Genomic DNA, 15,471 nt, shown 5'->3' on the forward strand with positions numbered 1-15,471 from the left:
TTCCAGCTGCTGGCTGATGATTGGCTCACAGCTGGCCCAGCAACATCTAGCTGATTGGCTCCTCTGCGGTGATGCTCATTGGGCTGTTCCCTGCCCTTTCAGACCACGGAGCTGCACATTGGGGGACATTTTTTTGGCTCCGCCCACGTGAGCCCAGCCAATCGGCCTCAAGAGCAGGAGGATTGTGGGAGGTGGGGAGAAGCTTGTGTGGGAGAGAGAGGCTTGTGGAAAGCTGGTGGTGGCAGTTGAGGCTCTGAGGGTTTTTCCTGAGAGGCTGTTTTGTTTGGCGTGTGTGGTTCTAAAAATAAAGTTAGTTTCTTTTGACAAGTGGCTCCTAATTGTGCCCAGCCAGACTGCGGCAGTTATATAGTCCCTGGAGTTTCACAGCCACTTCTGAGAGGACACCTTCAACTGACATAAGGACCCCCCACTGGGCCCTACCTCTTTAAGGTAGCACTAGCAAACTGGAGACCAAGCTTCTAACACATAAGCCTTTGGGGGACACTTACTTCAAACCATATCCAAACCATATAGAATGTAAGAAAGTAACCAGTGTGACTCCTGGGGAACAGGAGCCTGACCCACAGTCAAGCCTTCAGATGATTCATCTCATGAAAACCTCAATGCTCCTGAATTTCTGGCCCATAAAACCTGTGAGAAATATTTATTATTGTGTTAAGACATTAAAATTTGGGGTAATTTGTAACAACCATTAATGTCCAGTAGAGAAGGCTCCCTTTAGTATAAAATTCCATGCCATGGACGTTGAAGGCATATAGACATGAAGAAATTGGGAATTCTATTTTGTTTTAAATTTGCCAAGAATCAGATATTTCATTAAAACAGAACTGATACTGAAAGCTTTCTAATGTGTCAAGAACTGTATTATGAAGTCTCATTTGCTAAATACATACCTATAAAACTAATATTTAATCATTTCTTACCAAAGTGATTTGTCCATGCCTATTCTTTGACTTTCACACCTGTATGAATTCCTTGATGTGATTTAAGGGCTGAACCGTATCTAAAGGTATTCCCACACTGTTGGCACACATAGGGTTTCTCACCGGTATGAATTCTCTCATGTTGAACAAGGTTTGAAGAACGACTAAAGGCCTTACCACACTTCTTACATTCATAAGGTTTTCTACCAGTGTGAATTTTCTGATGTTGTGTAAGGTACCCACACATTTTAAAAGCTTTTCCACATTCTTTACATTCATAGGGCTTTTTATCAGCATGAATACTCTGATGTGCAGTAAGGTGTGAACTACGTCTAAAGGTCTTTCCACATTCTTTACATTCAAAAGGCTTCTCGTCAGTATGAATACTCTGATGTAGAGTCAGATTTCTACAGAAAGTAAAGGTTTTCCTGCATATCTTACACTCATAGGGTTTCACACCAGTATGGATTTTCTGATGTTGATTAAGATATCCATGCAAGCTGAAGGTCTTTCCACATTCCTTACACTCATAGGGCTTCTCACCAGTGTGGGTTTTCTGATGTTGCACAAGGTTTGAGCGAGTACTGTAGGCCCTCCCACACTCCTGACAAACAAAAAGTTTCTTCCCAGAATGAATATTCTGATGCCGGGTAAGATTTCTATATAAGGTAAAGGTTTTCTTACACTCCTTACATTCAAAGCGTTTCATACCAACATGAATTTTCTGATGTTGATTAAGGTATCCATACAAGCTAAAGGCCTTCCCACACTCCTTACATTCATAAGGTTTCTCACCAGTATGAGTTTTCTGATGTTGAAAAAGTTTTGAGCCAGTAGTATAGGCCTTTCCACATTGCCCACATTCAAACAGTTTCTCACCAGTGTGAATATTCTGATGTCGAGTAAGATTCCTATACAAGGTAAAAGTCTTTTTACACTCCTTGCATTCATATAGTTTCCCACCTTTATGAATTCTCTGATGTAGAACAAGGTATGAGGCAGTGGTATAGCCCTTCCCACATTCTTTACACTCATACGGCTTTTTGCCAGTATGAACACTCTGATGTACAATAAGCTGATGACTTCTTCTAAAAGCCTTTCCACATTTATCACACACATATGGTTTCTTGTTAGTATGAATTTGTCTATGTTCAACAAGATTTGAGCACCTACTAAAAGCCTTCCCACATTCCTTACATTTATAGGGTTTTTCACCAGTATGAATTCTCTGATGAATTTTTAGGTGTCCACCTTGACTAAAGGCCTTCCCGCATTGCTGACACTCATAAGGCTTTCCACCTGTGTGAATTCTCTCGTGTTGGGCAATGTGTGAGGAATAAATAAAAGCCTTCCCACATTCCCTACATTCGTATGTTTTCTCACCAGTATGAAATCTCTGATGTACAGTAAGTTGATAACCACTTTTAAAGTTTTTCTCACAGTATACACATTCATAAGGTTTCTCACCAGTATGAAATCTTTGATGGAGAATAAGTTGATAGCTGCTGCGGAAGTTCTTCCCACACTCTTTGCATTCATAGGGTCTCTCAACATGAAACCTATGATGTAGAATTAATTGGCAGCTACTCCTAAATTTTTTCCGGCATTTCTTACATTCATAGAGTTTCTCTCTGCTATATATGCTCTGATGTTGTGTAGAAGATACATCTTTCTCATAAGTGGGCATTTCTAGATAGCTGATTATCTCGCATTGTAAACCCCAATCTGAAATAAGAAAACAAAAAATATTTGTATTTCTGTATCAGATGACATAAAACATGTATAAAAGAAATAAGCAACATTCCTAGTAAGTGAATGGCTTACAAAAAAATCTAAAAACACAATCAATGAAGTGTGAAGAAGGCCAAAAAGAATTCAGAGATGTATGGGACTGAATATCAGATAATGAAGTTACTGATCAAGGAAACAGGTAATGTTAGGGTGTGGGTCAGAATTTGTGACAGACTTGTTATAAATCTGCTATCTTGGCACTATTAGAGACCAAATGAATTATAATTCAGAAGAGGAAAAACTTCAGCATCTTTATTTAGAATCTATCATTAATTTAGATTCAATATTTAAGAATTCATCCTTTTAAGTTTTTTAATTTTTTTTTGAGAGAGAGAGAGAGAGAGAGAGAGAGAAATTTTTTTAAATATTTATTTTCTAGTTATCGGCGGACCCAACATCTTTGTTTGTATGTGGTGCTGAGGATCGAATCCAGGCCACATGCATGCCAGGCGAGCACGCTACCGCTTGAGCCACATCCCCAGCCCCATCCTTCTAAGTTTCTTTAGTGATTTCTTTTATTCTTAGAATAAAATTCACACAGTAGCCTCAAATAAAATAAAATACCTGGAAATGAATCTAACAAAAGAGGTGAAAGACCTCTACAATGAAAACTATAGAACATTGAAGAAAACCTCAGAAGATGGAAAGATCTCCCATCTCCTGGAGAAAGGCAGAATTAATACTGTCAAAATGATCATACTACCAAAAGCATTATACAGATTTAATGCAATTCCTATTAAAATCCCAATGACATTCTTCATAGAAATATTTGAAAAAATAAGAGCCAAGAATAGCCAAAGCAATCTTTAGCAAGAAAAGTGAAGCAGCAGGCATCACAATACCAGACCTTAAACTATACTACACAGCTATAGTACCCAAAACAGCATGGTATTGACACCAAAATAGACTTGTAGACCAATGGTACAAAACAGGGGACACAGAGACAAACCCACATAAATGTGGTTATCTCATACTAGACAAAAGTGCCAAAAACATTTGCTGGAGAAAAGATAGCCTATTCAACAAATGGTGCTGGCAAAACTGGAAATTCAGGGGCTGGGGATGTGGCTCAAGCGATAACATGCTCGCCTGGCATGCGCGGGGAACTGGGTTCGATCCTCAGTACCACATACAAATAAAATAAAGATATTGTGTCCATGGAAAACTAATATTAAAAAATTATTTCTCTCTCACTCTCTCTCAAAAAAAAACACCTGGAAATTCATATGTAGCAAAATGAAATTAAACCTTTATTTCTCACCCTGCACAAAAATCAACTCAAAGTAGATTAAAGACCTAAGCACTAGAACAGAGACCCCGAGCTTAATAGAAGAAAAAGTAGGCCCAAATCTTTATCATGTCGGCCTAGAATATGAATTCCTTAACAAGACCCCAAAAGCACAAGAAGTAAAATCAAGGATCAAAGCAGCTTCTCAGCAAGGAAACAATAATGTGAGGAGAGAGCCTACAGATTAGGAGAAAATCCTTACCATATGCACCTTTGATAAAGCATTGATCTCTAGGATATATAAAGAACTCAAATGACTTAACAAAAAACCAAATAACTCAATCAATAAATGGGCTAAGGAAGGGAACAGATACTTCACAGAAGAAATACAATTGATCAACAAATATATGAAAAAGTGTTCAACATCTCTAGCAATTAGAGAAATGCAAATCAAAACTACACTAAGATTTCATCTCCAGTCAGAATGGCAATCATCAAGAATACAGGCAACAATAAATGTTGGTGAGAAGAGAAAAACTTCAGCATCTTTATTTATAAAAAGGTACACTCATACATTGCTGGTGGGAGTACAAATTAATACAACTACTATGGAAAGCAGTATGGAGATTCCTCATAAAACCTGGAATGGAACCACCATTTGACCCAGCTATCCCACTCCTTAGTGTATACCCAAAGGACTTAACATACTACAGTAATGCAGCCATGTCAATGGTTATAGCAGCTCAATTCACAATAGCTTAACTATGGAACCAACCTAGGTGTCCTTGAATGGATGAATGGATAAAGAAAATGTGGTATATATTCAATGGATATTACTCAGCTTTAAAGAAGAATGAAATTATGGCATTTGCCAATAAATGGACGGAGCTGGAGAATATCATGCTAAGTGAAATAAGCCAATCCTAAAAAGCCACAGGCCAATTGTTTTCTCTAATATGTAGATGTTAATTCACAATAAGGTGGGGGACACTAGAGAAGAAGAGTGTTACCTTAGATTAGGTAGAGGGAAGTGAAGGGAGGAAAGGGGAAGGGAAGTGGGGATAGGAAAAATAGTAGAATGAAACTGAGATTATTACTTTATGTATATATGTGACTGCATGACCAATGTGATTCTACACATTTTCTACACATTGATTCTACACATTTTCTAAATGTGAGAAATTATATCTCATCTATGTATGATATATAAAGTGCATAAATGCATTCTACTGTCATATATAACTAATTAAAACAAATTTTAAAATTTTTTAAAAATAAAAAAAGAACAAAAATGAAAAAAAAATCAAATCCCTCCCTTTCCAAGCAGGTCAGCAGGACTCCTGATACCTATGAGGCCATGTGTCAAAACAGCAACCTGTTTGTTCCCTATATTCTACCACATTCCCTCTTTTTGTCACTTAGAAAACAGTACAAATTTCCTCATTATTAATGCTTTCTATGGATGGTTTAATCTTCCAAGATTCCTTGACACTTTGTAGATTGGATTTTTCTCATTCTTTAGGTCCAAGGATAAATGTTCTTTTTTTAGAAAGGCTGTACCTGCTAACTCTAAGTATGTCTCTTTGTTTTCAATTATTATATCATTTTCTGATTTGTATTCTCCTTATTTACACTTCCCTAAACTTCCTAAAGAGCAGACACTATCCCTCATTGTTTTATCACTTAATTACCAGGTCCTGGCATATCCAAAGTGTTAAATAACTTATTATACTTACTTCAACTAAGTTGTATTGTGCCACATCCACTCTATATATGCTAAATCTGTGTTGTTTCATATCCTTACCTGCGTCCTCATGTCCCTTCTCTTACTGTCCAGATTGGCCATTCTGTACTTCCCAGATAAACATTCTGATAATTTTCATCAGACAATTCAGACATATACTTGGATGAAAATTATAAGGCATTCTTTCCATTTGTAAATGCTGGCAAGAATAAATAATAATATAGAGGAAAGTTCTAGGGTACCAGATGCCTAGAACTGCATTAAAAAAGGATATATTAAATATACACTGAAGGATGGCAATCCAGATTAGATGCAGGAAAGACTGAGCAAAATCCATACAGAATAAAAAGAGTACGGTCAAAGGCAATAAGGATTTTTCAGTGATTCAACTGTGTAAAAACAAGAGAAACAAACATTTCCTAACCTTAAAAAAAAAAAAAAAACCTGAATATCAGCAATATCAAAAAACAAAGAGGAGCACTCAATCTAAAAATATTTTCTAACTAAATGCTACGTTGGTAAGTACCATGGACATCAGAGAAGCAGGATGGATGCTCACAAAAAAAAAAAAAATGTAACTTGGTTGTCAAGACTGAAGATGCCACATGCATACACCAAGAATATGTGAAAAGGTTTACTACATGCATAATGAGGTTTTCTAGAGAGGGCAAGGTAGTTTCCAAGAAGTTGAAAAATAATTGAGACTGGTATGGAGTTTTTATTGATGCTTAGGGTATGGAGCTCCTACAGGTGAGAGGGGGCTTGCATGGTTTGGAACTGCCTCCTGGAATCAAAGAAGAGAGCACCTAGGTTTTTAATCAGATGATCCATAAAAAAGAAAAGGGGGTTAAAAAAAAAGAGGAACAGGTCTTGAAAGTTATCGGCATTCAAAAATCAAAGAGTCAGATTCTTGGGGCTGAGGCTGTAATCAGTGGTGGAGTGCTTGCCTCTCGTGTGAGGCACTAGGTTCAATCCTCAGAAACACATAAAAATAAATAAATAAAATAAAGTTACAAAAAAAAGTCAGATTCTTTGTTATACTACTGAAATACTGAAACGAAAGAAATACAGACAGGTAAAAAGAAAACCAATTCAAAAAGTACATTAATCACAATGCTTAGAGAAAAAGCTGTTACCTCAACATAATTAAATAAACAATTGATGAAAAAAATCTAGAAAAACCAACAAAGTAAACTAAACAAAAGTAGAAGGAATAGAGATAAATCAGTATGTAATGAATTCTGGAAAAGAATAAAACCAATTCAAATAAAAAAATAACCTTTAAAAGAAAAATAACTGCAATCTAAACATAGTGAAAAAGGAGGGAAAAAAATTTTAAATTACACTTAAAATTTTGATTAACATTGACATCTCAATAATGTCTACGTGTAAAGAATAAGCCTAAAAACAGAAAGAAAGAAAGAAAGAGAGAGAGAGAGAAAGAAAGAGTGAGTGAGTTATGGGGCAAGGCAAGTAGTTCCATGGTATGGTATATTCTTAGCATATGCTGAGCTTTGGGTTCAATTCTTTCTTTTTTTAATTTTTTTTTTAGTTATAATTGGACACAATATCGTTACTTTTTTTTTTATGTGGGGCTGAGGATGAAACCCATAGCTTCACACATGCTAGGCGAGCACTCTATTGTGAGCCATAATCCCAGCCCCTTTGGGTTCAATTTCTAACTCTCCTCCCACAAAAAGAAGACTTATAAAATTGCTCACAAACATATTAGTATGCAAGTAAATTTGAAAATACAGGTGATATTAATAATCTTCTAGAAAAGTATTTGATCAAAACTGACCCTATAAGAAGTTAAAAAGCAGCCTAGTGCAGTGATGCACACCTGTAACCCCAGCTGCTTGGGAGGCTGAGGCAGTAGGATTACAAATTCAAGGTCAGCCTGGGCAATTTATTTAGCAAGACCCTATCTCAAAAAGGGCTGTGGATGTAGCTCAGTAGAGCACACCTGGGTTCAATGTCCAGTACTGCAAGGAAAAAAATAAAAGACAAAAAGCTTTAACAAATTTTCATAGGAAAAGGTAAAAAAGTCTAGCAATATTCAACACCCTGATCCTTTACATGATTGTCTTTCCATATTCCCCACTAGTATAAAAATCTTTATCTTTAAACATCCTCCACTAAAATAGGATAATATCCTTGTATCTTTGAATTATCTTCTTAAAAACACTAATATCTATTTCTCTGACTAGTCTCCACTAATATCAGAAAATTCTTCAAGAAATGTTTGATTTCAAGAATGGAACCAAGTAAGATACAAGATAAATCTTGGAATCTTAGGCTAAAAGGTAATGAAAATTAAAAGATTTATGGCTTTTTTAAAAAACATGTGTCTGGATATTGAGCTGAGTATACTGATTATGTGGTATTAAACACATTAAGCAAATGAAAAATGGATAAATCCATAATTATTTTTGGAAAACAGAAAACATTATTAAAAAAATTTTTTTGTAATTTTTTTGAATGCCTTTATTTTATTTGTTTATTTTTATGTGGTGCTGAAGATCGAACCCAGTGCCTCACGAATGCTAAGCAAGCGCTCTGCCACTGAGCCCCAGCCCCAGCCCCAGAAAACATTTTCAATACATCAAGTCCAATACATCAAGTCAATAATAGAAAAATCATATATATTTTCCTTCCCTCCAACATACTTGTATCAAAGTAACCAAATAGCTTCAGTTGATCATTTCAACAAAAAAACTACAGGGCTGGGGCTGGGGCTCAGTGGTACCACACTTGCCTGGCATGTGTGAGGCACTGGGTTCAATTCATAGCACTGTGTATAAATAAATAAAAATAAAAGGTCTATCAACAACTAAAGAAATATTTTTTTTAAAAATGGAGGGCTGGGGATGCACCTCAGTGGTGGAACACTTGCCTAGCATATACAAGGCCTCGCATTCAATCCCTACTACCACAATAAAAAAGATCTGCAGACATAATAGGGCTTTTTAAAAAACCACCTGGCAATTCCCAAGCTTATTAAGATAAGTATAAGCTGGGTTTGATAGTCCACACCTGAAATCCCAGAGACTCAGGAGCCTGAGGCAGGAGGATCACAAGTTCAAAGCCAGTCTACGAGGCCCTAAGCAACACAGTGAAACCCTGTCTCAAAAATAAAGAATGAGAGGCTGGGGTTGTGGCTCAGCAGTAGAGCGCTGGCCTAGCACGTGCGAGGCCCTGGGTTCAATCCTCAGTACCACATAAAAATAAATGAGTAAAATAAAGGTATTGTGTCCAACTACAACAAAAAATAAATAAATATTAAAAAAAGAAAGAAAGAATGAGCTGGGAATGTGGCTCAGTGGTTAAATGCCTGAGTTCAATCCCTGGTACCAAAAAATACAAAGTAGAAAAAAAAAAAAGATAAGTATAAAGAGTGAGAATAGCTGCGACAGAACTGAATTCTACTGTTACACCCAACAAAATCAGGGAGACTTCAGTAATCACAGGAAAAAGATAACATCAATGGAGGAACCCAATTGTTATCCTAATAAAGTATAACATATACTGGATTGTAACACTGATTTGTCTTTTGACAGAATATGCATAACCAATTATGTACCTCAGCAACAAATACTTTAATGTGAATTCCCCTAAGAATAAAAATACTTCCCAGTTTACATGAATGTAAAGAGTAGAGAAAAAAATAAATTATTCCATACAACAATACCCAGATACATTCAGAAGATAACAAATGTCAAAATATAAGTGGTTTTGTCACTTCAAAATGTCTGTGTCATAAAGGGAATGTGTTAGACTAAGGAGAATTTTGTCACTGCAGTAACCAGGTGAAATGAACAATCTTGCATTGGGATGCTGATTTGAATAAACTAAATTGGGCCAAAAGGGGTAATGCAAGGACAGTTTGGGTTTTGAAGATGCAGTAAAATTAAAATACATTAGAAAGAGAAAATAGAAAAATCAGTGACAAAGACAGATTATAAAATAGTTGAGAAAACAGTGAAACTTTGGTCAAAAGAAAAACAAGAATATCTATGTGTCTATGTACTAAGGTATTACAAGTGGTAGGGATTTGAGATTTTAATTTTTTAAAAATATTTTACTTGTGCTCACTTAGGCAACACATATACTAAAATTGGAAAGATACATAAAAGATGAGCATGGCCCCTGCGCAAGGATGACACAAATTCATGAAGCGTTCTGTATTTTTATACATAAACCATCATAAAAATAAACCATCATAAAAATATTTTACTTCTTTTTTCTTTTTAAAAATATTTTTAAAATATTTTCTTTCTTTTTTTAAAAAATATTTTTTAGTTGTAGTTGGACACAATACTTTTATTTTATATTTTTTTATGTGGTGCTGAGGATCGAACCTAGTGCCTCACACATGCTGGGCAAGTGCTCCACCATTGAACCACAACCCCAGCTCCATACGTACCTCTATTTTCTAATGAACTTTAACACACATAGAGGATTTCTTAATCAGGGTTATTAATTTTATATTCATCTAGTAAAATGGCATGAAATAAAGAAACCAAATCATCAATACAATCCAAAGTCTGAGAAGAACATTTGATCAACAATGATCTAGAACTTCATCAGTATAATCCAAATATTACAAAATCCAATTACTTTCCACTTATACTATAACTGCTTATAAAAATTGACCATTGGGCTAGGGATGTGGCTCAAGTAGTAGTGTGCTTGCCTAGCATGCGTGAGGCACTGGGTTCGATTCTCAGCCCCACATAAAAATGAAATAAAGATATTGTGTCCACCTAAAACTAAAAAAATAAATATTTTTAAAAAATTGACATATACTTGGCTATAAAGTCTCATTGTATTTCAAAGGATCAAAATCATACAAGAGTATATAGCCCGACCACAAAAAATTATGCTAAAATCAACATTATAAAGACTAGACAAAATAAAATTGGAAATTAAAGAATGCTTGTGATAAGTATACTAAATAAACAGTGTCCTGTAATATGATAATAATTATGAATCTTGGAAAATGATGTTTTGACTGAATATTATAAGGCTATAGACAAAAGAAATTGTAAAATTAAAATACATTAGAAAGAGAAAATAGAGTTCATTTGTTTCTCATTGAGGTATGGGTTAACAGTTCTAAAATGTACACTGGGGCTGTAGCTCAGTGGTACAGTGCCTGCCTTGCATGTGTGAGGCACAGGGTTCGATCCTCAGCACCACATAAAAATAAAGAGATTGTGTCCAACTACAATTAAAAAAAAAAAAAGTTTAAAAAAAAGTTAGATATGTACCCTGTGGTACTGGATGAGAGTTGAAGACATCAATATGAACTCAAATTTAGCTTAATATGCAAATAGATGGGCAGAGAGAAAAACCTACGTGTTTAAGTATGTATCACTGAGTATGCATACACGTTTTTCTTTGGTAGGTCTCTAGGACGTCATAGAAGCTATAAGCATAACAGAACCCAGATCTTGATTTCCAAATACAATTCTCTAGTAAAAGGACCAGGGAAGGAAGAAAATAAGATAAATCTGAAATAGTACTAGGAAAGAAGTTCCCCTCAAAATTCAAAGAATGGGGGTTTGAAATGGACATAGGAACCAACTGCAAAGGACTACCAATATTCAAAGCTGGAAAAATATGGGCAACAAAAGAAATAATGTAATATTTAACTATAACTTGAAATATAAATACCAGTCCACACTGATAAAAACAAATAAGAAACAATTTTTCTTATAGAACTCCAAGTAATATTAGATATTGTACCCTATAAAATGTAGTTTATATTTTTAAACAGCCAAGAATCCTCCCACTTTTTTAAATTTTTACTTTTTAGTTGTAGATGGGCAGAATGCTTTTATTTTATTTGTTTTTATGTGGTGCTCAGGATCAAACCAGTGCCTCACACATGCTAGGCAGGTGTTCAGCCACTGAGCTACACACCCAGCAGCCCTTCTCCCACTTAAATATATATATATATATATTTTAGTTGATGTTATTTTATTCATTTATTTATATGCTATGCTGAAAATTGAGCCCAGTGTCTCACACATGCTAGGCAAGCACTTCACCACTGAGCCATAACCCCAGCTCCCACTTTTTACTTATTTTGACATATTCATATTTTCATAAACCTGCAAGTAAAAGATAAGCTGTTCAATAAAAGCATTTCATATATATAATATACAGAAACTATTTTAAAATTCTGTTTGTATAATGGTACTAACAAAAAATTAAGATAAATAATTGACTAGAAATGAAACCAACACTAAACCAGGACACAGAAGAACTGCACTTCATTTCAGGAAAAAAAAATCTGAATACCTCCTACTGTGTTAGAAGAATAAAGTACATTTGTCATAGTATACATCATCATATTCCCTTAAATCATGGACTATTTAAATTTTTTTAAATGAAAAATATTCAGACTTGATTCTGTTTGTACATTCAGAAACAATCATATCATTGGTTACATATAATTCTCTCATCATGTAAAAAAAGCTCAATGGTTTTCTAAGGTCTAATTAACTCAAATGAACTAACAATAGCAATTTAATTAGCACACTCTCAATAAGAGAGGTATAGAAACTGAGCAGTTGAATTTTATTTCCTGCCTATAGCATTGCTGCTACTCAAATGTTTTCTTCATCTTAAGAACTAACGAGGGGCTGGGGTTGTGGCTCAGTGATAGAGCTCTCGCCTAGCATGTACAAGGCCCTGGGTTCAATCCTCAGCACCACATAAAATAAATAAATAAATAAAGATATTGTGTTCAACTACAACTAAAAAATATTTTTTTAAAAAAAAGAATAAGAACTAATGGCCAAAATGAGACTTTCATTATTGCAACAACGCTGTGATCCTTTAATACAATCCTTACATTCGTCTGCCTGTGTGTAGAAAGAACAGAAAACAAAAGCAGGAGGTTAAGACAGGTATGTAAAAGAAACACTGATAGCTATAATTATATCTATTTATTTATCTTAAATATTTTCTAGTTGTAGATGGACACAATACTTTTATTTTGTTTATTTTTTAATGTGGTGCCAGGTATGGAACCCAGTGCCTCACGCATGCTAGGCAAGCACTCTACCACTGAACCATAATCCTGGCTCTATGATTATATTTATTGGAAAAAAAAAAAACTGATCTGGTCTGCTCAGTGTACCAAAACAAGCAGTTAGAGCAGACATTAGTGAAAATTAAACCTGATAATTTGTTTTTTTCTTTGTTTTTTAGTTGTAGCTGGACATAATACCTTTATTTATTTTTAATGTGATGGTGAGGATTGAACCCAGGGCCTTGCATGGGCTAGGTGAGTGCTCTACCGCTGAGCTACAACCCCAGCCCTGATAATTTATTTGTGGGAAAAAAGCTAGTTCTGAGGAGAAATTTTTCAATCCTTTCCTTATAAACACAACAGGAATTTCAAAGATAAGATAGTAGGCCCAAAAATACAACAGTAATGCTTATAATCCGTCTCAAACAAAAATCAAGTTGAAGACAATTGTTAAAATATCCTTCAGTCTGAATATATATCAGCCAATATATCTTCTTGTTTCAATCAGCTTTTGATAAAAATAAACAAAAAACCCAACAAACTTTTCATAAGAGGTATCACATCTAGAAGTGATAAAAATAAATTAGTTCCTCTTTCCCCCCAAGATGTTGTTTAACCTCTAAGATATTATATAAATTAACCAGTGTTCTTAGAAAAGTAAAAACCATTGGTCACTCAGAATAATTCCTGATATGATTCTTCAACATTCATGCTTTCTCCATCTGCAGTCTCTAACATTTCTTCATCTTCATTGTCATGTAGATCTTTTGAAATTAGTGGGGTAGCTAATTTAATATTGAGACCTTCATTGTAGTGAAGCTACCTCTTCATTTTTGAATTGTCACTTTTTTTTTCGTCCTTCAGGTGAGAGGTCACTATCCTCCTCTCCACTGCTTTCTGGTTCCCCAATCCAATGCTTTGGTTCCGAGGCTTCAGCAGCAGATAATTTCTTAGCTAAGGCATCAGGAGTCCTGGTCAGTGGTTTCGGGGTCACCTCTCATGCTATGGGAAGCAGTGCCTGGGTCATCTGTTTTCATTAAACCCTAGTCTTTTCTGCTGGGTGATGTGTTCCCAGGATATTCATTTCACCCACTTCTGGGATTTTTCACTCAGCTCCTCTTTTACTCTGATGGGGCTGCTCGGCTGAGGCCACCACCGAGGGAGTCGCAGACATACTGTTCTTCAGGATCCCCTTGATGGGCCACTGCGAGGTCAAGGCAGTCCAGACTGTGGAGGCCACCATTGCCGTCTTCTCGGGTGTCTGCTCAGGGTCCAGGAAGAGAAGGTCGGTTGCTAGCAGAGACAGCGGGGGAGCCCATTTTAACAGCTGCATCCGCTGATGCTGTCACAACACTGGCACACCAACGTCACTGTCATGACACAATGACCCAATGCCACAGACAGTGCCGCCAGGCAGAGGGCGCTAGCCGGCCCGTTATCAATGGGCCACGGAGACAGGGGCCTGCTGCCCCAGCCGGGAGCGACTACGACCAAAATTCCCACTCTAGTGCACCTAGACCCTGGAGGGGCCAGAATTAATGAGTTGTTTCTACATTCGATTTTTTCTTTCCTCCGATATTGGACACTATCACTGAATTACATTCCCAGCCCTTTTTATTTTACTTTTAAATTTTTCAGACAGAATCTTGCTAAATTGCCCAGGCCAGCCTTGAACTTACGATACACCTGCCTCAGCTTTCCAAGTTGTTGGGATCTTGGTATGTATCACCACACCTGGCAAAATGCTTCTAAAGAATATAGCATTGGGCCTGGGGTTGAGGCTCAGTGGTAGAGTGCTTGCCTCATACCTGTGAAGCACTGGGTTCGATCCTCAGCACCACATAAAAATAAATAAATAAAATAAAGACATTGTGTCCATCTACAACTAAAAAACCATTTTTAAAAAAGTCAGAAACTTGGCAGACACACCTTAGGCAAATGATAAAGGATATCCAAGTGTTGTCACATGGATGTCATATACCCTGGATATAGTGTGATCAGAAGAGCATTTCACCTCTGTTACTATCTAAGAACCTATATCTCCAGTCTAATTATAAGAAAAACAACACACCTGAATTGAGGGATATTTTATAGAATACCTATTGAAAGTCTGGGGGAAAAAACTGTTATAGAACAGAGGAGATTGGAAAACCAAATAAATATATGCAATTTGGTAATCCCAGAATGGATATATGATCAGAAAGAAGACATCAGTGGAAAAGGTGATGACATCCAAATAGAATCTAGAGTTCAGTTAATACCAGCCTCAGTTTCTTAGTTTTAACAAATGTGCTTAAATGATATAAGATGCTAACAATGATGAAACTGTGTACAGCTTATAAAGAAATCTCTATTATCTTTGTGACTTTCCATAAATCTAAAATTGTTCAAAAATAAAAGTTTATTAAAAGAAAATTATATCCACCCTTTAACTATTCATGGCACAAATGTTTAACCTTATTCTAATCATGAAGGGAAAAGGCAAACCTAGAAAGTAGATATTCCACAAGAAAACTGGACTAATGAACCTAGATGCAAAAATCCTCAATAAAATTCTGGCGAATCGGATACAAAAACATATCAAAAAAATTGTGCACCATGATCAAGTAGGATTCATCCCTGGGATGCAAGGCTGGTTCAATATACGGAAATCAATAAATGTTATTCACCACATCAATAGACTTAAAAATAAGAACCATATGATCATCTCGATAGATGC

General features: G+C 35.8%; 1 protein-coding gene and 1 non-coding gene across 12 annotated transcripts in view; one reads left to right on the forward strand and one right to left on the reverse strand.

Annotated features, from left to right (window-relative positions):
• Positions 1–812: 812 nt before the first annotated feature.
• The window catches only part of LOC107151504 (zinc finger protein 573), a 157,678-nt gene continuing 143,019 nt past the window's right edge, over positions 813–15,471 (reverse strand). For 10 of the 11 annotated variants that reach the window (XM_048791094.1, XM_048791099.1, XM_048791092.1 and 7 more), the window contains one exon: positions 813–2,669. In XM_048791094.1, the coding sequence (XP_048647051.1) occupies positions 964–2,669 (1,706 nt within the window). In that variant the 3' untranslated portion in view covers positions 813–963. Of the gene's footprint in view, positions 2,670–15,471 lie in introns of those variants that run through there. The other variant, XM_048791101.1, reaches the window with a different exon arrangement.
• LOC125612694 lies at positions 9,795–9,899 on the forward strand. The gene has a single exon (XR_007343173.1). It is a non-coding gene; the product is annotated as a U6 spliceosomal RNA (small nuclear RNA).

The sequence above is a fragment of the Marmota marmota genome, unplaced genomic scaffold (assembly GCF_001458135.2).
Source record: "Marmota marmota marmota unplaced genomic scaffold, marMar, whole genome shotgun sequence".
Classification (NCBI taxonomy): Eukaryota; Metazoa; Chordata; class Mammalia; order Rodentia; family Sciuridae; genus Marmota; species Marmota marmota.